The sequence below is a fragment of the Glycine soja genome, chromosome 15 (genome assembly GCF_004193775.1).
Source record: "Glycine soja cultivar W05 chromosome 15, ASM419377v2, whole genome shotgun sequence".
Taxonomy (NCBI): Eukaryota; Viridiplantae; Streptophyta; class Magnoliopsida; order Fabales; family Fabaceae; genus Glycine; species Glycine soja.
The window spans coordinates 45,103,904-45,126,995 of NC_041016.1; the positions used below are offsets into that span (position 1 = coordinate 45,103,904).

At 31.7% G+C, this 23,092-nt stretch overlaps 1 protein-coding gene and 1 long non-coding RNA gene across 3 annotated transcripts in view; both read left to right on the forward strand.

The window, feature by feature from the left end:
* LOC114387425 overlaps positions 1–15,804 on the forward strand; it is a 67,787-nt gene extending 51,983 nt beyond the window's left edge. Inside the window, exons 1-3 of one of the 2 annotated variants that reach the window (XR_003661308.1) lie at positions 15,026–15,144; positions 15,271–15,330; positions 15,728–15,804. This is a non-coding gene — a long non-coding RNA (uncharacterized LOC114387425). Of the gene's footprint in view, positions 1–15,025; positions 15,145–15,270; positions 15,331–15,727 lie in introns of those variants that run through there. The other variant, XR_003661309.1, reaches the window with a different exon arrangement.
* A 6,605-nt stretch (positions 15,805–22,409) lies between these two features.
* Positions 22,410–23,017, forward strand: LOC114386862. Its single transcript, XM_028346918.1, has 2 exons — positions 22,410–22,721; positions 22,805–23,017. Exons 1-2 carry the CDS (start codon positions 22,410–22,412, stop codon positions 22,877–22,879), a joined length of 387 nt encoding a protein of 128 aa, XP_028202719.1. The 3' UTR covers positions 22,880–23,017.
* Positions 23,018–23,092: the final 75 nt, after the last annotated feature.

Here is a 23,092-nt window from a genome sequence, read left to right on the forward strand (position 1 = left end):
AGAGATGGTGGAGAAGTTCCTGAAGAAGTACTTCCCGAAGTCCAAGACCGCTGAGGGGAAGGTGGAAATCTCATTTAATCATGTAGAAGAAAATACAAATAATAATTCAAGCATGCTCAACAAAAGTGTTCATAAGTAATCACATAGAGGTTCAACCTTCTTTGATACCACTAAATGTGACATCCTCTATCCCGACATACATATAAATAAGAAAAACATATATAAATGTAGAATTTAATTGAACCAATTTTATTTAAATCACATACACAAATTCACGTGGGTAAAAGGATCACATCGGCTTCACCATTACCAAATAAAACTTATTAAAAACGTATCCAGCTCAGAATAAGGCCTTCAAAGTTAACAAAAGAACTCAGGTTAAGCAGTGGAATAAAATAAACTAAAATAACATCACTAATTGAAATAAAAACTTATGCCTCAATGTCACATGCTTTTATAGCATTGTGTCTTAATGTTCTCTAGCACGAGATTCTTTAAAGCCATCCACCTAACCATCTGCTCCCACGAACACAAAGTTTGAGATCATCACACGATGCAAACAAAAGCAACACACAGGGAGTGAGTTATCATATTCCTAAAAAGGTAAATATAAATGAAAACATACACACACACAATATAAGTATAATAGGCTGAACTTAGCACAATTCACATCATTTTACCATTCATTGCATAACATCACTTGTCCCTAAGATTTAATCACAAAATCATATTCCACATCTTCAAATTAGTCATGTGTTCAAAACAATACATCTCAAGCAGAACACAACATCTCACACTCATACACAACATCTTCACGAACAAGTCACAGATATCATTACACATACGTTATGCAACAGATACGCTAAGACTCAATTGTATATGCAATATGGTACAATGTCAGTGAAAAACCTCATCGAGCACCTAGGAGTACATGACAGAAAACACCACATGGGGTAAATCTTGTAAATCCCAATTTGATCCTCTAAGGATCCCTACAGATGTTCATTATAAACCCAATTGCGATAAACTCATCCCTTACATCTAAGTGGACTCCCGTGTGTAGTCCGACAACAGTAGTGACATCTCTAGTTGTTTCTTAAGTTTCCTCAAACTTTTACTCTGGTTGTTCTGCTAGGGTTTTCAAGCATTAGAGAGTAGAAGAAGGGATTTGAGCCTCCATTTCTCTGTCTCTATGCGAGGGACGTTTCTCTCTCCACATACAATTTTGACTAATCCCAACGGTGGATATATGCGCAAATGAATTCTGAACACGATGTTTGAATATTTTGACGATCCAACGGTTAACAAGTACGGAATCAAATTTTTGCTAAGATAGATTTTGGTATATGCAGGAAAAAGATAGCTACATGTGAGGGAAGTTTCTCTTACCAAAGATATTTCACAAATCCCAATTTTAGGGATGTGCATAAATAAGCTTCAAATTGGGTGTTCCAATTTCACAATGATCAAACGGTTATCAAATTTGGAATCATAGTTGTACTAAGACATGTTTGAGTGTTCGGGAAAAAGAGAGGGTTTTGAAAGAGGGTAAGAAAAAATGAATTTGAGAGCATGATAGAGCGTAAAGACATATGGTAAATGTAAAACTGACCTAGTACATCTCTATTTAGAACTATTATACTCTCAACCTATTATTTACTTTATTTTTCTTTAATTTATTATTTTATAAAAATAAACTATATTTTACTCCCTATCAAATGAATAAATAAAATATTCGTTTTATTTTATAACAACATATAATTATTTTATTTACCTTAAAATCATAATTTTAATTAATAAAATTATTTTTTCTTATTTATTTAATTATGAAAATCTCATTAATTTCCTAAAACTCTATTTATTTTTAAATAGAATCTTTTTTAATTTATATTACGCAAAAATTGGGTGTTACACAAGATGTATATGGTGGTAATTTTTCCTTGTATGGAATCCTAATACTTTTAGTAAATGATAAGTCCACATTATTGGTGTGAAGCCTCGATCATATCTTTAGGAAAAACATTGTACTTACAAAATGGATTCTCAATATTTGAAGAAAGCATAAAGACCACCTCAATGATAAGACCAACTTAATCGTTGAGAACAAAGGCTCAAGATTCTACAGTATAGTCTAAGCTTTTGTTTTTGCTATGTAAACACACCTTAGATCAACTACAAAGGCTAACTAGTTATGTGCTAAAAAAACAAACTCTTCTCAACCTTGCATTTTGTAATGGAATAAAACAAATTAAAATCTGCAATGGTAAAGAAAAAGTTACCTTCAATACTATAATAGAAGAAAGGAGGTCATGATGGTAATTGTGGTAAAGTAGTGGTGTTTCTACTCTTATTTCTTAGCATAGGAAGCCATTCCATTCATGAGACCATTTGTGTATTTCGAGTAATATTTTCAAATTCAGAAAAACAATTAACTAGACATTCTCAAGACTTACTCACCAAATTAATATCATTGTTCCGCCATAGGAAGCCATGCTATTTCATGAAATATGAAAACTTTTTTACCTTGGTTGGGTTTAGAAAGCATGTTTTCTTATAATGTTTTGTTGTGTTATGCATTACCATGCATATTTCTCCTTCTCTTTGACACATATAGATGTATCATACTAATGATGAGATTCAAAATGACTTGACTTGAATGGCTTAAGCACTATTTTCTATTATATTATTTTTTTAGTTGTACACTACATTATAAGAGTAGTATAAATTTTCTTTTCAATCAAATAGATTGCATCAGTTGATCTAAGTTTAGTAAATATGGTGTGCACATGCATGTAAAAGCTTGGAGATGCAATAGTGCTAAGGTTTCTGGTTTTAGTTACTCCATATAGTCGACAATTAACTTGGGGTCCTGTCTTTATGATATTTAAGTTTAATGTGCCAACCTGTTTCAAGTTTGGTCTTTGGCAAATGTGTAAAAAGATATGCATGTTGATTAATAGGAACGATTCAACACCTATAAGATATGAAGAGACTATAATTTTGGTGTATTGCTAAACTACTGATTTCTGAATCTGATGCAAGGCTAACTCGATGATATCTACTCCAATATCAATGATATAGAGTCCTCGAAAATAGAGGGTTTTTGGTTATAAAAAATTCAAATATTGAAATTTTATTTCATTAATATCTTGGTTCAGTGAAGATTCTATTAAACAAGAAGAAAAGAGACACTTATCTTCAAATAATTGTAGTGTCTCCTACATTGAAGAATTCAAATAAAAAGGTCGATTCTTTTTTGTTAGTTCCTATCACTTTATATATTTTTGGTTGTTCAGACCTCACTATGAAAACTGAAAAGTTTCAATTCTTTAATATGTTAACTTTTCAATATTTTTGGAGGTTGTAGGTATAGGTTGCTTGGTTGAGTAGATTTTGAAGGTACTAACGTCTGGCCTTGTAGGAGAGCTCATTTTCTTGAAGCCAATTTTGTTTTGATCTATAAATAACCAAGTTTAGTTAATTTCCATCCTTATTAATTCCTTTTGCATGTGTTATTATTATGCAATAACGTTTTGATTGAGAGTGGTGATCCCCATATGTAACTAATTAGAAAGCAAAAATCTGTAACTTGCTCACGAAATGATGCCTGGAAGTACGCACTGTTTGCTGAAGGCCAACTAAGTATTAAAATTTTGTACGTTATTATTATGAAAAAACATTCTCTACACACTTTCATGCATCCGAGATGATTTTCATTTTTTCATTCACAGAAAATAAAAATTGAAGAAACACACTGCAAACAAAAGTTTGGATTCCTTATGTGACATTATACAAACTAGTGAAAATTTAGCCCTTAATTTAAAGCTAAATGGAGATCCAGAATTTAAATAACTAAAAAAGGAATGATAGATCTTTGATGGTGTGGACTGTTTCACCAAAAAGAATCCAAGTGAAATTCCACGGGACCTGAATCCCCCAATACATACCTTCATGAAAACTAAAGAAAATTAAGAGTGAAGTAGTAACATAATGAAACTACTTCAAAAAATGCCAAGTAGATCTATTACAAAAATATGTGCCCTTACATACTTTTCAATAATTAGAAAGTTCGTGAATAACAATTAAAAAATTAATTTGTATATAATGAAAATTTGATGTAGTATAATAAATCTAACACGACACAATGATATTAATTTGGTGAGTAAGTCTACAGAAAGTTGAGTTAATTGTTTTTTTAATTTGAGAATATTATTACTTGAAAAACACCAATGGTCTGATAAATGGATGGACTTCCTATGCAAAGAAATAAGAGTAGAAACACCACTACTTTACCACAATTATGATGATGATCTCCTGTCTTCTATTATATTATTGGCTGCAACTTTTTCTTTATCATTGGATATTTTAATTTTTTTTCTTCCATTAAAAAATGCAAGGTTGAGAAGAGTTTGTTTTTTCAACACATTACTAGTTAGCTTTTGTAGTTGATCTAAGTTGTGTTTACATAGCAAAAAAAAAATCAAAAATAAAAAGTTAGTTAAGCACAATCTCCATATAACTCAGATCTTGAACCATTCTCTCACTTTTATTTAGCATGAAAGGTTTTTATTCAGTTATTGAAAAATCAAAAAATAGTTAAGCACAATCTTCATATAGATTCATCCATAATATTTTATATGAAAGTTTCTATTTGGAAAAAAAATACAAGCATGTCACTCTTGTATGGCTTGAATTGCACATCTAAGACATCTAGCCAGAAAAATAATCTTTGAAAATTACAAGTGTAATGCACACCGAACCACGTGCATACAAAATGTAATATGGTGGTAAATTTTTCATGTATGGAATCCTCACACTTTCAACCAATGATAAGTCCACAATATTGATGTAAACCTTCTCTACACACTTTCATGTACTGAAACCATCGTACTTACAAAATGGTTTGTCAATTCTTGAAGAAAGCATAAAGACTCCTTTCATGATTTTAGCAGCTTGATCGTTGAACCAAAGACTCAATATTTTTTCATTGTCTCTATGTTTTCTCCTATGAAAATACAATTGAGATTAACTGCAAGCTAACTGAGAATATGTTAAAAAATCCATTCTCAACCTTCCATTTTTTAATGCAAGAAAAGAAATTGAAATATGTAATGATATACAACAAAGAAAACAACTCCTCCATGTAGTCTTAGTTAAATTAAATTTAATCAATCTCTGCAAAATCATGTTCGGGTGCAAACAATAGAAAATAAAAAGAAGTTCAATCCATATGCATTGAAGCAATGGAACTATGTATGGTTCATAGAAGAAATAAGCAATCTTAAATATCGTGTGCGATATTTGTACCTATAAATGTAAAGAAATAGAAAATCTTTTAGTTTTATGCTTCAAAATGTGATTATATACAAAATATTATATATAATCTTAGAGTTTAAGTTTGAGTGATCCTTCCATATGATTCCAATGAAATGGAATGAGAGAAAAAAAAAACACAACAAAATAAAACATCTAAATTATTTGGATGAACGAAGGAGTGAGGAAAGAGAAACAAACTTAAGTTTGGAGGCACAGTTAGTTGTTTTCTTCACCATGAATGAATCAAAAGAGAATGAGGTGAGAAAGTAATGAAGAGATTAAATTAAACAAAGACACTAAATAAGTGTAAGGCTATTTGGAAGTGAGTCTGCCTTCTTCTAGCACTGCAAAATTTATAGTGTCATGTCATTACACAAGATGTATATGGTGATAATTTTTCCCAATAAGTACAATAACTCTCCTAAAGATATGATAGAGAGTGTTCACATCAATAACGTGTACTTCTCATTTTCCAAAAGTATTAGGATTTCATACAAGGAAAAATTACCACCATATACATCTTGTGTTCAACCTTCTTTGATACCACTAAATGTGACATTCTCTATCCCGACATACATATAAATAAGAAAAACATATATTAATGTAGAATTTAATTGAACCAATTTTATTTAAATCACATACACAAATTTACGTGGATAAAAGGATCACATCGGCTTCACCATTACCAAATAAGACTTATTAAAAACGTATCCGGCTCAGAATAAGGCCATCAAAGTTAACAAAAGAACTCAGGTTAAGCAATGGAATAAAATAAACTAAAATAACATCACTAATTGAAATAAAAACTTATGCCCCAATGTCACATCCTATTAGAGCATTGTGTCTCAGTATTCTCAAGCACGAGATTCTTTAAAGTCATCCACCTAACCATCTGTTCCCACGAACACAAAGTTTGGGATAAATATAAATGAAGACATACACACACACACAATATAAGTATAACAGGCTGAACTTAGCATAATTCACATCATTTTACCATTCATTGCATAACATCACTTGTCCCAAAGATTTAATCGCAAAATCATATTCCACATCTTCACATTAATCATGTGTTCAAAACAACACATCTCAAGCAAAACACAACATCTCACACTCATACCATTCATTACACATTATCACGAACAAGTCACAGATATCATTGCACATACGTTACGCAACAAATATGCTAAGACTCAATTGTATATGCAACATGGTGCAATGTTAGTGAAAAACCTCATCGAGTGCTAGGAGTACATGACAGGAAACACCACATGGGGTAAATCTTGTAAATCCCAATTTGATCCTCTAAGGATCCCTACAGATGTTCATTCTAAACACAATAACGATAAACTCATCCCTTGCATCTAAGTGGACTCTCGTGTGTAGTTCAACAAAAATAGTAGCATCTCTAGTTGTTGCTTATGTTTTCTCAAACTTTTGCTTTGATTGTTCTGGTAGGGTTTTCAAGCATTAGAGAGTAGGAGAAGGGATATGAGGCTCCATTTCTTTGTCTCTATGCGAGGGACGTTTCTCTCTCCACATTCAATTTTGACTAATCCCAACGGTGGAGATATGCGCATATGAATTCCGAACACGGTGTTCGAATGTTTTAACGATCCAACGGTTAACAAGTACGGAATCAAATTTTTGCTAAGATAGATTTTGGTATATGCAGGAAAAAAATAGCTACATGTGAGGGAAATTTCTCTTACCAAAGATATTATTTCACAAATCCCAATTTTAGGGACGTGCATAAATAAGCTTCCAATTGGGTGTTCCAATTTCACAATGATCAAACGGTTATCGAATTTGGAATCACAGTTTTACTGAGACATGTTTGAGTGTTCCGGAAAAAGAGAGTGTTTTGAAAGGGGGGAAGGAAAAACGAATTTGAGAGCATGATAGATCGTAGAGACATATGGTAAATGTAAAACTGACCTAGTATATCTCTATTTAGAACTATTATACTCTCAACCTATAATTTTCTCTATTTCCTTTATTTTAATATTTTATAAAAAGAAATATATTTTACTCCCTATCAAATGAATAAATAAAATATTCATATTATTTTATAAGAACATATAATTATTTTATTAACCTTAAAATCATTATTTTAAGTAATAAAATTATTTTTTCTTATTTATTTAATTACGAAAATCTCATTATTTTCCTAAAACTCTATTTATTTTTAAATAGAATCTTTTTTAATTTACATTATGCAAAAATTGGGTGTTACACAAGATGTATATGGTGGTAATTTTTCCTTGTCTGGAATCCTAATAGTTTTAGTAAATGATAAGTCCACATTATTGATGTGAAGCCTCGATCATATCTTTAGGAAAAACATTGTACTTACAAAATGGATTCTCAATATTTGAAGAAAGCATAAAGACCACCTCTATGATAAGACCAACTTAATCATTGAGAACAAAGGCTCAAGATTCTACAATATAGTCTAAGCTTTTGTTTTTGCTATGTAAACACAACTTAGATCAACTACCAAGGGCAACTAGTTATTTGTTGAAAAAACAAACTCTTCTCAACCTTGCATTTTATAATGGAATAAAACAAATTAAAATCTGCAATGGTAAAGAAAAAGTTACCTTCAATACTATAATAGAAGAAAGGAGGTCATCATGGTAATTATGGTAAAGTAGAGGTGTTTCTACTCTTATTTCTTAGCATAGGAAGTCGTTCCATTCATGAGACCATTTGTGTATTTCGAGTAATATTTTCAAATTCAGAAAAACAATCAACCAAACATTCTCAAGACTTACTCACCAAATTAATATCATTGTTCCACCATAGGAAGCCATGCTATTTCATGAAATATGAAAACATTTTTACCTTGGTTGGGTTTAGAAAGCATGTTTTCTTATAATGTTTTGTTGTGTTATGCATTACCATGCATGTTTCTCCTTCTCTTTGACACGTATAGATGTATGATACTAATGATGAGATTCAAAATGACTTGACTTGAATGGCTTAAGCACTATTTTCTATTATATTATTTTTTTTAGTTGTACACTACATTATAAGAGTAGTATAAATTATCTTTTCAATCAAATAGATTGCATCAGTTGATCTAAGATTAGTAAATATGGTGTGCACATGCATGTAAAAGCTTCGAGATGCAATAGTGCTAAGGTTTCTGGTTTTAGTTAATCCATATTGTCGACAATTAACTTGGGGTCCTGTCTTTATGATATTTAAGTTTAATGTGCCAACCTGTTTCAAGTTTGGTCTTTGGCAAATGTGTAAAAAGATATGCATGTTGATTAATAGGAACGATTCAACACCTATAGGATATGAAGAGACTTTTGGTGTATTGCTAAACTACTGATTTCTGAATCTGATGCAAGGCTAACTCGATGATATCTACTCCAATATCAATGATATAGAGTCCTCGAAAATAGAGGGTTTTTTCTTATAAAAAAATTCAAATATTGAAATTTTTATTTCATTAATATCTTGGTTCAGTGAAGATTCTATTAAACAAGAAGAAAAGAGACACTTATCTGCAAATAATTGTAGTGTCTCCTACATTGAAGAATTCAAATAAAAATGTTGATTCTTTTTTGTTAGTTCCTATCACTTTATATATTTTTGGTTGTTCAGACCTCACTATGAAAACTTAAAAGTTTCAATTCTTTAATATGTTAACTTTTCAATATTTTTGGAGGTTTTAGGTATAAGTTGCTTGGTTGAGTAGATGTTGAAGGTACTAACATCTGGCCTTGTGGGAGAGCTCATTTTCTTGAAGCCAATTTTGTTTTTATCTATAAATAACCAAGTTTAGTTAATTTCCATCCTTATTAATTCCTTTTGCATGTGTTATTATTATGCAATAACGTTTTGATTGAGAGTGGTGATCCCCATATGTAACTAATTAGAAAGCAAAAATCTGTAACTCGCGCATGAAATGATGCTTGGAAGTACGCACTGTTGGCTGAAGGCCAACTATGTATTAAAATTTTGTACATTATTATTATGAAAAAACATTGTTGTTGAGAATAGTGCTGCTGTTAGGAAGAAGATGCTCTGCCATGGAAACCTGTCATAGGGGTAGTTATCATTCTAGTAGCGGTTATTGTAGTGGGGGTGTGATTATTGTAGTGGTTATTATAGTGGTTATTGTAGTGGTTATTGTAGTGGTTATTGTAGTAGTTATTGTAGTGGGACTACATACATGCAATTGTGTAATAAAAGCTCTAGGAATCAATGAATAAGGCAGAGAGAGAAGAATTTAGAAAATTAGTTTGTAAGGAGGTCTTGGTCCTCGAAACCAAGTAGTGTAGTTTTCTCCCCCTCCCTCTGCTCCTAACAATTGGTCCGACCTGCCGCTCTTCAATGGCGGACACCGAACTTTTTGCCACCTGCGTGGATCACCTCGAGGCAACCATGGCCAAAATCGTTGTAGCCCAAACTTCCATTACTTCCAAACTTGATGCCATTATTCGGATACTGAATACCATGGTACCCAAACTTCCATTACCCAAACTTGATGCCATTATTCGTCGCTGCCAAAGGGCTCTGTCTCCGCAATCATCTTCAGGCACTAATTCTTACACCCATTTTCATTTGGGATCCAGGTTCTGTTTTCTACACCCAACACCTTGAGGACAAGGTGTTTTTGATGGGCTAGGGAATATTAGGAAGAAGATGCTCTGCCATGAAAACCTGTCATAGGGGTAGTTATAATTCTAGTAGTGGTTATTGTAGTGGGGGTGCGGTTATTGTAGTGATTATTATAGCGGTTATTGTAGTGGTTATTGTAGCAGTTATTGTAGTGGGACTGTAGACATGCAATTGTGTATAAAAGCTCTAGGAATCAATGAATAAGGCAGAGAGAGAAGAATTTAGAAAATTAGTTTGTAAGGAGGTCTTGGTCCTCGAAACCAAGTAGTGTAGTTTTCTCCCCCCTCCTTTTGCTCCTAACAGCTGCTCACATGGTTCTTAGAAAAGAGGGATTAGTAACTTAGGCATGAAACGACACTAGCAATAATAACACAATTTTAGTAAAAGGCTATGTCAGTTTTTAAGAGTGTTACTTTATTACTATGAAAAATGTTGTCTTTGGGAGCAGTGGTGCCCACACACTACTTAGAAACCAAATATTAATAAATGAGGCATGGAACGCCACTAGAAATAACACAGTGTTGGCAAAAGACCAACTCAGTTTTAATTATTGTTGTTCTTTTAAAGGGAGGTCGAATTGAAAAACACAAAAAATAATAAATTTAAATGTCTTTTATTTAATAATTATTTAATTTTTAGAAAAATTATTTCAAATCAAATATATAATGTATGAAATTTTAATACTTAGTTGGCCTTCAGCCAACAATGCGTAATTCTAAGAGTCATTTCAAGCACAAGTTACAGGTCTTTGCTTTCAAAGTAACATGGGGATCACTGCTCTCAACAAAAACATTATTGCATAATAATAACACATGAAAAAGGATACAGTAAGCATGGAAATTAACTAAACTTGGTTATTCATTAATCAAAACAAAATTGGCTTCAAGAAAATGAGCTCTTTTCATAGTAAGGTCTGAACAACCAAAAATATATAAAGTGATAGGAACTAACAAAAAAGAATCGACCTTTTATTTGAATTCTTCAATGTAAGAGACAATATAATTATTTGAAGATAAGTGTCTCTTTTCTTCTTGTTTATTGGAATCTTTATAGAACCAAGATATTAAGGAAATAAAACTTTCAGTATTTGAATTTTTTTAAGCAAAAACCCTCAATTTCCCAAGACTCTATATCATTGATATTGGAGTAGACATCATTGAGTTAGCCTTGCATCATATTAAGAAATCAGCAATTTAGCAATACACTAAAAGTCTCTTCATATCCTATAGGTGTTGAACGTTTCCTATTAATCAGCGGGTCATGAATATCTTTGTACACACTTGCCAAAGACCAAACTTGAAACAACTTAGCACATTAAACTTAAAAATCATGAAGACAGGACCCCAAGTTAATTGTCGACAATATGGAGTAACTAAAACCAGAAACCTTAGCACTATTGCAACTCCAAGCTTTTACATGCATGTGCACACCATATTTACTATACTTTGATCAACTGATACAATCTATTTGATTGAAAAGATAATTTATGCTACTCTTCTAATGTAGTGGACAACTAAAATTAAAATAATATAATAGAAAATACTGCTTAAGCCATTCAAATCAAGTCATTTTGAATCTCACCATTAGTATCATGCATGTCAAAGATAAGGAAAATCAGGCATCGTAATGCATAACACAACAAAACATTAAAAGAAAACATGCTTCCTAAAGCCAACCAAGGTAAAAATGTATTCATATTTCGTGAACTTTTTCAAAATTATAAGACACATATAACCATATATAAAAACATGGTGGAACAATCTCACCACATGCACAACACAGACCACACATTATTTCAGAAAATTAGTGGTAAGGAAAAATAATAAAGCACTGTTAATAAAACCGTAGGTGCACTAAGATAACAAGGGTGTCATGACAAAAGGAACACATTGTGATTTTGAAAATTAGAAAACCCAAAGTTTATTAGGGCATTTCACCAAACATACAACTCGCAACCGATCTGGCAAAAGAAATAGTGAGTAGAAAATGGAACTTGAAGACAAAAAACAAATAAAAGAAAGATGATTTTCTCTTTATCATTCGCAGAATAGAAAAATTGAGGAAACACACTGCAAACAAATGTTTAGATTTCCTTATGTGACACTATACTAACTAGTGAAAATTTAGCAGATAATTTAAAGTTAATAGAGATGCAGAATGTAAATAATTAAAAAAAGAATTATGCGGCTTTGATGGTGTTGTCATTTTCACCAAAAAGAATCAAGTGAAAATTCCATGGGACCTCCATTCCACGATGCATACCTTGTTGAAAACTAAAGAAAATTAAGAGTGAAGTAGTAACATAATGAAACTACTTCAAAAAATGCCAAGTAGATCTGTTGAAAAATATGTGTCCATACATATTTTTCAATAATTAGAAAGTTCTTGAATAACAATTAAAAAATTATTTTGAATATAATGGATGGGCTTCGTATGCTAAGAAATAAGAGCAGAAACCCTAGAACTTAACCACAATTACATTGATGATCTCCTGTCTTCTTTTATATTATTGTCTGCAACTTTTTCTTTATCATTGCATATTTTAATTTGTTTTCTTCCATTACAAAATGCAAGGTTGAGGAGAGTTTTTTTTTTAAAACATTACTACACTACTACAAAAAGCAGTTTTAACATCGGCTTATTAACATCGGTTTTGGACAAAAATTATGTTAAGTTAAACGCGGTGACATATTTGTAAATAAAGTATCCTTCTAAACATCGATTTTTTCAAAAATCGATGTTAACTAATGATGTTAACATCGGTTTTCCAAAACACCGATGTTAATGCATACACGTTAACATCGGTTTTTGAAAAACCGATGTTAACATCATTAGTTAACATCGGTTTTTGAAAAACCGATGTTAACGTATGATATGTTAACATCGGTTTTTCAAAAAACCGATGTTAACATAAACTTTTTTTAATTATTTATATATTTTTAAAAAAATCATATATTGCGTTATTAATTATATTTTAATTAAAAAAATATAATAATTAATAAGCAATTATAAATTCAAAAGGTAAGCATTTAAAAATTAAAGTAAATTTTTAAAATGAATTTCGTAATTTTAATTTTATTATTTCATGATTATCATTTAAATATAACACACATTTATATAAATTATTTGATATTAGTTAATTTGAAAAAAAAACTGTTTTTAATAATAGAGTTTAACTTTTATAGAATTTTTATAGAATGTTGGTAAAAATAATTATATCGTAAAAAAATTAAAATTTATTATTAATTTATTTTTATTTAATTATTATAAAAATAAAAAAATTATATTTCTTTTGATTGTTTTACATATATTTGTAGGATTTATAAAAAATTATATTTTCATTATTTTTAGACAAATTTTTTAGAACAAAAATAAAAATATTTTCGTGACACGAAAATTATGTTTTAAGTCTTTAAATTTAGAGTTAATTATAATCCACATTTAATTTATTTTTGTTACATCTGTCATTTTTTTAAGTATTTTTAACCTCATTTGTTAATTATGTGAATTTTTTGTTAATAAATTTAATAAAAAAATTATTTAGGAAAGAAGAAACAAAGAAAAAGAATTATATTTAAATAGTGATGAATTTTTTTTGTCAAAAGTTATTTTAATACTCTATTAAATATATTTTAATACTCATTTAGGAAAGAAGAAACAAAGAAAAAGCATTTCGGATTAATTATTTTCAGTCTCTATTTTTTTTAAATTATAATTTTAATATTTGAACAAATATTTTGCTTGTCAAAGTCTTCAAACTTTTCTTTATTATCTTTAGATTTTGCCGTCAACTTTATTTGTTTGACAAAATGATGTTATGATAAACATTGAGACTATCACATGTTAGATAAAAAAATATATATTGAATTTTATTATTAACTTGTGTTAAAAATAAAAATCTCTAAACATGAATTATATCACCCAAAATCAAAATCAAATATGCAAAACCAATTCCATTTAAAATTAATTTTGTAAATTCTGATCCAAATTACTATCTAAAAATTGATTATGTTGTCATGAAAATTATGCATAAAGTTAACTCAAGGATACGTTGCAAATAATGGTTAAAGTCGGCCAACTTTTCATACAGATACATGAAATTTTATAATTAAATGACAATATAAAATTTTAACAAATTCATTAAAAATCACCAATTTTTTATGACTTATTTTTCGTCATGTAATGATTTTTTCTTTTTCTTTCAATAATTTTTTTATGAGTCTCACTTGTCTCCTTCTTTAAAAGTGAGACCTACTAAAATTATAAATTTTAACTAATTATAAAAAAAGGGTATGGGAGAATGTGGCTTACATTTCTCCCTTCATCTATTCAAACTACATTTAATTTTTACATTTTATCAATAGTATTTTATTCCTTCAGTAAAACCACCGGTTACTTTTTCTTATAATTTTCTGTGTCAAATTAATTATATTAAGATTTTAAAATAAAACATGTTAAAAATTAATTTTAAAATTTTCATATAAAAAATAAAATACTACACTTGTAGTATGTGGGTTATACAAGCACGTAGTAACTAAGTTTCCCTAGTATTCTATAAAAAAAAGTATGAAAAAAGAAAATACATTTAATGTGTTTAAAACAATCTTTTTAATTTAACAAGTATTTTAATATGTGCATTACGTGAGATGAATATTTATTGTTACATAATTAAAAGTCATAATGATTAAATAAATATATATTTTTATATATAATTTATAGTAATTAATTTTATTAAAGAATAAAGTACTTTTAATATGCTTTGATAATATCCTCAACATAATTTTTAATAAAAATATTTATCAATTACTTGATTTACGCTTACTTTCGTGAAAGAAAAAACAATACGCTGACATAGTTTGTTGGCAACATAATTTTATAAAATTGATTTATTAATTTTATCAAATTAAACTATTGAAGTATGCAAACCGAAAAAAAATTAAGGTAAACGAGAAAAAATCATATTTTTTTGTAAAAGAAGAAAAAAAGTGCAGATATAGAATTAATTTTAAGACAATAAATTTATTTTCAATAATACTTTCTCTACTTTGATTGGAAATTCAAAATTCAAAATCACAAAATTATCCCTTAAGCCCTTACAAAGGAACCGCTTCTTCTTCTCTTCATCTGTCTCACTCTCACTTTTAATTTTTTGCCCTAAAACCCTCACTGCCATCGTGGTGGCCACCCAAGGTAAGTCTTCGTCTTTGCTGAACTGCATCATTGCTATTGTCATCTAAATTTCTGCATTATTATATTAATTTGTGCAAAAGAAAATTTTTACACTTTTTTTTTCTTCTTCTCTATATTGCTTCACAGAAAAGAGAATAGAGAGCGCAACCAAGTCTTCATCTTCGACTCACCATGAAGCTCGTCAAGGTTGACTGTTTATATATGTTTTTTATTTCTTAGTTTAAAAACAAAGAACACATTTAAATTTAGATTTTTGCATTTTCGTTCTTTCTTGGTGTCTTTGCCGGTCCCAAAGGAAGGATAGTGGAATACGGTGTTAGAAGTTTGAATGATGAAGCATTAGGCCACATTGTCCTCTGGTAGAGCTATTATTGGCTTATCGATTTGAATGATGAAGCATTAGGCCACATCTAATTGGAACTGAATTTAAAAGTCTTAATCCTTTCCTAAACTCTGTTCAAAGCATAGTCTTGTTACTCGTCATGGGTTACTCGTCGTGGGTGATTACGACTTCCTTGAATGAATATGTATTCTTTTCTATGAAAGTGTTTTCTATTAAACTCGATATTATATTTTTGCACAGTTCAATTCTAGCAACATTACGCTCATTTGTCAAAGTGTATTTTACTACTTAGTACCAGGTTGCCCTCCTATTCTCAGGTAAGCTCTAAACAAGTCAAAATTGTGGTACCAAAAAATCAAATTGAATGCAATAAATGAAGTTTCTGACTTGTGAAACCAACTGTGTTGCACTTGCAGCCTCATCAACTACACGTGTTCATCTAACAAACATCTCAATGTGATCAATAAGTGTTTCCTCTGCAGCCTACACCTGTCACCACTGCCAATGAATTAATACAGTGAGCATATCTATATAAGGTGCGTTTGGACTTTGGATCATGTCTTATCTTGAACTTAGGATGGGTTAAACATTATTTTTTATTAGCTATGATATTTAATTTAACATTGTTTTAAAAACATGATTCTAAGTTTTAGACTTTTCATTGAATTTGAAGCTCTTAGAAATAGCTTTTGAATCAACACTAACTTGAGTCGTATTATTAGTCATGCTATTTGTTCAATGTGTACTCTTGAACTCAAGTCATTTTAGTAATTGCCCACAAAATCAGTTTTGGTAGCAAATTTCCAAACAATAATCATATTATATACTACAAACTTATGTTTACTTACAATCAATTCTATAGAACCATGTTAATTCAAAATTAATTCTACAAACACCTCAATTCACTTTTAATATGAATAAATGTGTAGTTATTGTTATTTGGGATTTTTTTAAGAGAATAAAATAGAAAATGCCGAAAATATATGGAACAAAGTTGAAACGTAAATAATGACTAGAACTTCAAAGCTTAACCACCTAATAAATGTATAAGTTATCAAAGTTTAACCATCAACAATAAATCACTCTAGACAAAAGCTGAACCAGAAGTCCAATGATTAACCACCATATAAGGCAGAAATTAAAACTATTAAAGTCAACAAGCAAAACTTAACCACTAAACAAAAGCCACATCTTAGGACTTAACCACTTAACAAAAAAAAAACATGCGTAAAAGAAAGAAGAAAAATAGCTTAATGTATCGTATATTTTAACAATATTTTTTAATGTATGAAAATGAAAGCAAGTAATTTTGGCGATAAAAAATATTTTTTTTCAAAAAATTTTGTTTTTGTTTTTATTTGAGCAATCAAACCAGAATATGAAGCTATCATTACGCCCTGTTTCATCTTACTATTGTCCATTATTACTTCCTAAATCTTAACAGAAAAATTCAAATGAATTTTGCATACAAATGGCGTGCTACCTTCATGAAGTCAATATGATCAAATTAATTCGTCATATTTCACATCTTTCATATTATTTCGTCGAGTTAATAATGATAACCAGCAACGTAGGGTATACTAGCTTGAATGCATGTACGTACGTTTTGTCCTCCCTCCATTTCTTTTCTCCAACTTTTTTTATAATACTTTGTTTATAACATATCTTTACTTTATTTTTTTTCACTTTTTATCTTTCTCCTTAATTAACATCATATATTATTTTTCAAGTCATTATAAACATACATTTTACTTTTTTTATAGTTCAGTTATATCTCATTTTTTTTTACCTCTATTTACATTTCTTATTATATGATTTATTTATTTCACATATCATATCAATTATTTTCTTTCTCTTTCCTTTGCTCCCTATCCCCTCCAACATGGGGTGGACATTTATATATTTTTTTCTTTTCTCTTTTCATGTCTTATTAGAATTGTTGTAAAATATTATGCGATATTATGTAACATTCAAAAGAAAAGGTCATGAGGTTTATATTATACCACCGACAAGCAACCCAGATATGCTGTAATTAAATTGGACCATCATTAGCAGTAGAGAAAGGGAATATACAGGGAAAAACACAGGTAAATTAGAGAGCCCAATAAAATTATACTGCGTCACGTACAATACAACCTTCAATAACCCAATTAAATAATTTAACGAAATTGGAGTTGAATGGTTCCTTGAATTCATTTCCCAGTTAGGTAAATAGACTAGGCAATTAAAATTTAGAGCATCGATCTTATTGTTTTTTTATTTTAATGAGATGATTTAACAAAGGTTGGAGACAGGCCAATTCCAAGTCAAAAATTGTGAAGTAATGTACTTGTAACTCTATCACAAAGCCAACGACTCAGCCATATCAAAACTACAAAGTCCACCATTATAACCTTCACAAGATGGAGCGGTTTAACAAACATCGTACACTGCCCCTCAATGCCCCTCAATATAAGTCAATTCACATTCTGTGTCGTGGGAAACTTTACAATTGCAAAACCAAATACAATATAAAATTAACCTTGAATAGAAAACAGAAACCACACATAAACTCTCTGATGGGAAACCAAATAGCAAGAGATGCAACTCGGAAAATCGTTATTGTTATTTGGGATTTTTTTAAGAATAAATGTTTACTTACAATCAATTATACTAGTATATACTATGAATTGTTATTTGGGATTTTTTTAAGAATAAATGTGTAGAATTGTAAAAGTTTTTTACATAATTTTTTATAATAATAACTTAAAAATTAAATGTATTAAAAAAAACTTAAAAATTAAATTAAACATGAATTTAATAGATTGACAATGTAAAAACTTACACTAACCATACATATTTACTAAACTCTGTTTTTGGATAGTAAAAAAAGAGTACTGGTTGGGCCATAACAAATTAGTGTATTTCCTTTAGACTTAGATATAAGTAAAAAATAAATAAAATTTATTTTGATCAACACCTATTTATTAGTTTTGCTTCTGAGTGTAGCATTCATATTGATATTTGATTTTCGGAATGTTGATTGATGTAGGTGTTCATTCAGTTATTTCTTTGATTCTTGCTTTCATTTTGGACCATGCTGCTCATCATCACAGGTACAAATGTTTGTTACCAATAAATATTTTTATTACGTGTTCACTGTCATTAATGACAATTGATATATGCTATATAAATTGTGTTCATGATGAGTCAACCTTAGATTCTCGTTTGAGATTGGATGCAATGATTCTTGCGGACAGTTCGCATTAATCATTGTATTCAATCTTGAATTGTCCGTTTGGACAGTTTGGGAAGACTAATATTTTTATGGTAGATTCATGTGTTAAGGTTAAAATTATTTTGTTTAATTTGATGAAATTTCGGTAATGCATTTCTAGTTATTCTCTGAGTGCCTACTTAATTATCGGGAAATTAATTTCACTGATTTCATGTCGTGTACTTGGAGACCAATGCGAAATGCTGCCAAAATTTTGTCAAATTTAACAAAATAGAATTAACCCTGATATATGAAGCTACCATAAAAGACGGTCTTCCCGAATGGGATAGGGCCACACCTATAATAAAAAAGTGAGATTTTCATGCTTCAAATAACTTTGAGAGTATGACCGAGTTATTACTTAGATGGATCGAAGTTGGATGAATGAAAGTCGCATCAGCCCAGAATATGAGGAAGGCGTCGAGCAATTCTTACAATTTGCTTCAGAAAGAGGTCAACCGGATGAAGATGGAAAATATTATTGTCCTTGCATCAATTGTTTGAACAGAAGACGACAAATACTGGATGACATAGGAGAGCATCTGTTGTGTTATGAAATTAAGAGAAATTATACGACGTGGATATGGCATGGTGAAATGACAGACATGCAGAGTGGGCAACAATCCGAACCGTTTGATGTAGAAATGGGAGATCGCTTGGAGGATATGATTCGTGACCTTGGACAAGAGTCTTTCCAGCAGGCACATGCCCCTGTGTATGAAAGATTGCAGAGTTACTCAACGAAGCCTTTGTATCCGGGGTGCAACAATTCCTTGACGCTATTGTCGGTGGTGTTAAGTTTGGTTAATTGTCAAGGCCAGATATGGATGGAGTGACAAAAGCTTTACTTCATTGCTTCAAATAGTGCACGATCTGCTTCCACAGGATAACACATTGCCAAAAAGCTACTATCAGGCCAAAAAGATATTGTGTCCGATGGGTATGGAGTATCAGAAGATTCATGCTTGCCCTAATGATTGCATACTGTACAGACATGAATTTGAAGAAATGTTGAAATGCCCTAGGTGTGGGGTGTCACGGTACAAGGTGAAGGATGATGAGGACTGCAGTTCTAATGAAAACTCAAAGAAGGGCCCTCCAGCGAAGGTGTTGTGGTATCTTGCCATCATTCCAAGGTTTAAGCGTTTATTTGCTAATGAGGATGACGCAAAAGATCTTACCTGGCATGCAAATGGGAGAAAATCTGATGGAATGGTCCGTCATCCAACTGATTGCCCCCAATGGAAGAAGATTAATAGTTTGTATCCAGATTTCGGCAAAGAGGCAAGAAATTCTAGGCTTGGACTAGCCAGTGATGGAATGAATCCATATGGCAATTTAAGAACTCAACACAGTTCATGGCCACTTCTACTAGTAATTTACAATTTTCCGCCTTGGTTGTGCATGAAGCGAAAATACATGATGTTGTCTATGATGATATCGGGCCCAAGACAACCAGGAAATGACATTGATGTTTATCTAAGTCCGTTGATTGAAGACCTGAGAAAGTTGTGGGATGAGGGGGTTTTAGTGTTTGATGGGTTTCGCAAGGAGACTTTTCAAATGCGTGCAATGCTTTTTTGTACCATTAATGACTTTCCAGCATATGGGAATCTTAGCGGTTACAGTGTTAAGGGTCATCATGCATGCCCCATCTGTGAAGAAGACACAAGCTACATACAACTGAAACATGGTAGAAAAATAGTGTATACTAGACATCGCCATTTTCTAAAAGCTCATCACCCTTACAGAAGATTGAAAAAAACTTTTAATGGAAGTCAAGAGCACGAAACTGCGCGGATACCATTAACTGGTGAGCAGGTCTTCCAGCGGGTTGAACACCTTAATACTATATTTGGAAAGACCCAAAAGAAGGATAAAAGTAAGAGTTGCATATGGAAGAAGAGATCCATTTTCTTTGATCTTCCGTACTGGTTTGATCTAGATGTTAGATATTGTATTGATGTTATGCATGTAGAGAAAAATGTATGTGACAGTGTCATTGGGACACTCCTTAACATTCAGGGCAAGACGAAAGATGGTCTAAATATCCGTCAAGATCTAGCTGACATGGGCATACAATCGCAGTTGCATCCAAGGTCTGATGGTAAAAAAATATACTTGCCTCCAGCTTGTCATATTTTATCCAGAAAGGAGAAGATCAGTTTGTTCTAGTGTCTGCACCGGGTTAAAGTCCCACAAGGATACTCTTCAAATATTAAGAGCCTTGTGCAGTTCAAGGAGCTTAAGCTGGTGGGGTTAAAGTCTCATGATTGTCACATGTTGATGCAACAATTTTTAGTCGTGGCCATACGAGAAATTTTTCCTTACAAAGTCAAGTTAGCCATAACTCGCCTGTGCTTTTACTTCAATGCCATATGTAGCAAAGTCCTTGATCCGGTCAAGTTTGATGACCTGGAAAACGAGGCTGTAATTATACTATGCCAGTTGGAGATGTATTTTCCTCCTGCTTTCTTTGACATCATGGTCCACTTAATTGTTCACCTGGTCAGAGAAATCAAATGTTGTGGTCCTGTTTATCTGTGCTGGATGTACCCGGTTGAGCGCTACATGAAGATCTTAAAAGGGTATACCAAGAATCTACATCTTCTAGAAGCATCTATTATTGAAAGGTAAATCGCAGAAGAAGCCGTTGAATTTTGTTCAGAGTACATTGAAAAGGCTAAACCTGTTGGCCTTCCTGAGTCTCACCACAGCGACAGAGTGGGCGGTAAGGGTTCAAGAGAACTGCATGTTATCACTCCAAGTGTAGAAGATTTGTTACAAGATCACTTGTATGTGTTGAACAACAACAATGAAGTTTTGCCATACATAGTTCAGCATGAACGTTTAGTCAAACAAAGTAATCCAAAAATGTCAAAGAACTGGGTCTTGAAAAATCATTACAAGACTTTCTCTGATTGGTTTAAAGATACAATCTTTGCTGACAAAAATGCTTCTAAAACATTAAGAAAGCTAGCTCATGGGCCTAAGAGAAATGTTATAACTTGGCAAGGATACGACATAAACAAGTATTCCTTTTACACAAAAGCACAAGACGACAAAAGTACAATGCAAAACAGGGGGGTCACCCTAAGGGCTGAATCTCAACACTTTGCAATTGTACATGATGACAATCCCTGTGTAGCTTCAATCCCTTACTTTGGCTTCATTGATGAAATATGGGAGCTTAACTATGTCAAATTTACTGTTTGTGTTTTCAAATGTAAGTGGGTTGACAACAACACCGGTGTGCGGACTTATGATAGAGGATTTACGTTGGTAGACCTAAAGAAACTAGTTTACCATAATGACCCTTTCATCATGGCAGAACAAGCTAAGCAAGTATTTTATGTGCAAGACCCTTGTGATGAAAGGTGGTTTGTGGTTCTACACGAGAAAACAATTGGTGTTAATGTAGAAGATGATGATTCATACATGGACACTTATGTTAGTCCTTTGTCTACACAAATGACTTCTAACAACGTTGGAGAAGAAGCTGATGACGTTCATGCTAATCATAATGATCATGATGAAGGAGAATTAATTAACATCGTCTAACGTAATTTCCTAATATAGTATTTCATTTCGGTACATTCATTTACATAACTCATACAATGGTTTTTGATAATATTAACTAACTCAACTTTTTCTATTTAAAGGACCATGGCTACTCCACCTGCCTCGCCTCCTCCTCCTCTTCCTCTTCCTCCTCCTCCTGCAGACGCATCAGTGTCTCTATTTACGTTGAAGCGGACACGCAAGGCGACACAGCTACGATCATTGGCCACTAGACCACCTGGGGCAAAAAGACCTATGGTCAACGTCGATCCTGCTACCGGCAAGGCCGACGGTCCCCACAAGAAGAAATTCAGAACATATTTGGGGATTGTCGCTCGTGATAAGGTCGACGTGACATATGACACCTGGAAGGAAGTCCCTACTGGTCAGAAGGATTTGATATGGGAGGATATTCAGGTATTTGAGTTTCTTCATTGATTTTCTTTAATAGTCTAAATTTGTTATTTACTTACAATAAAACCTAATTTATTGTTTGTCAGGCAGAATTTGAAATCCCTGAAGCTTCTGACATTAGGACAAAGAAGAAAATTCTTCAGACTGTCGGCGAGCACTAGAGGCAGTTTAAATCTGACTTGACTTGAAAATAGGCACTTGCAGCCGACAAGGACGGTGTGGACGACATTGTCTGTGAAAAATATGGCATTAGCAAGGAGAAATGGGCCCAGTTTTGTCAGACCCACAAAGATTCCTCATGGGAGGTATGTACTTTGTCATTTTAGTTGTTTTCCACAACAAAATCACTTCTTATAATTCATTGTAATAATCAT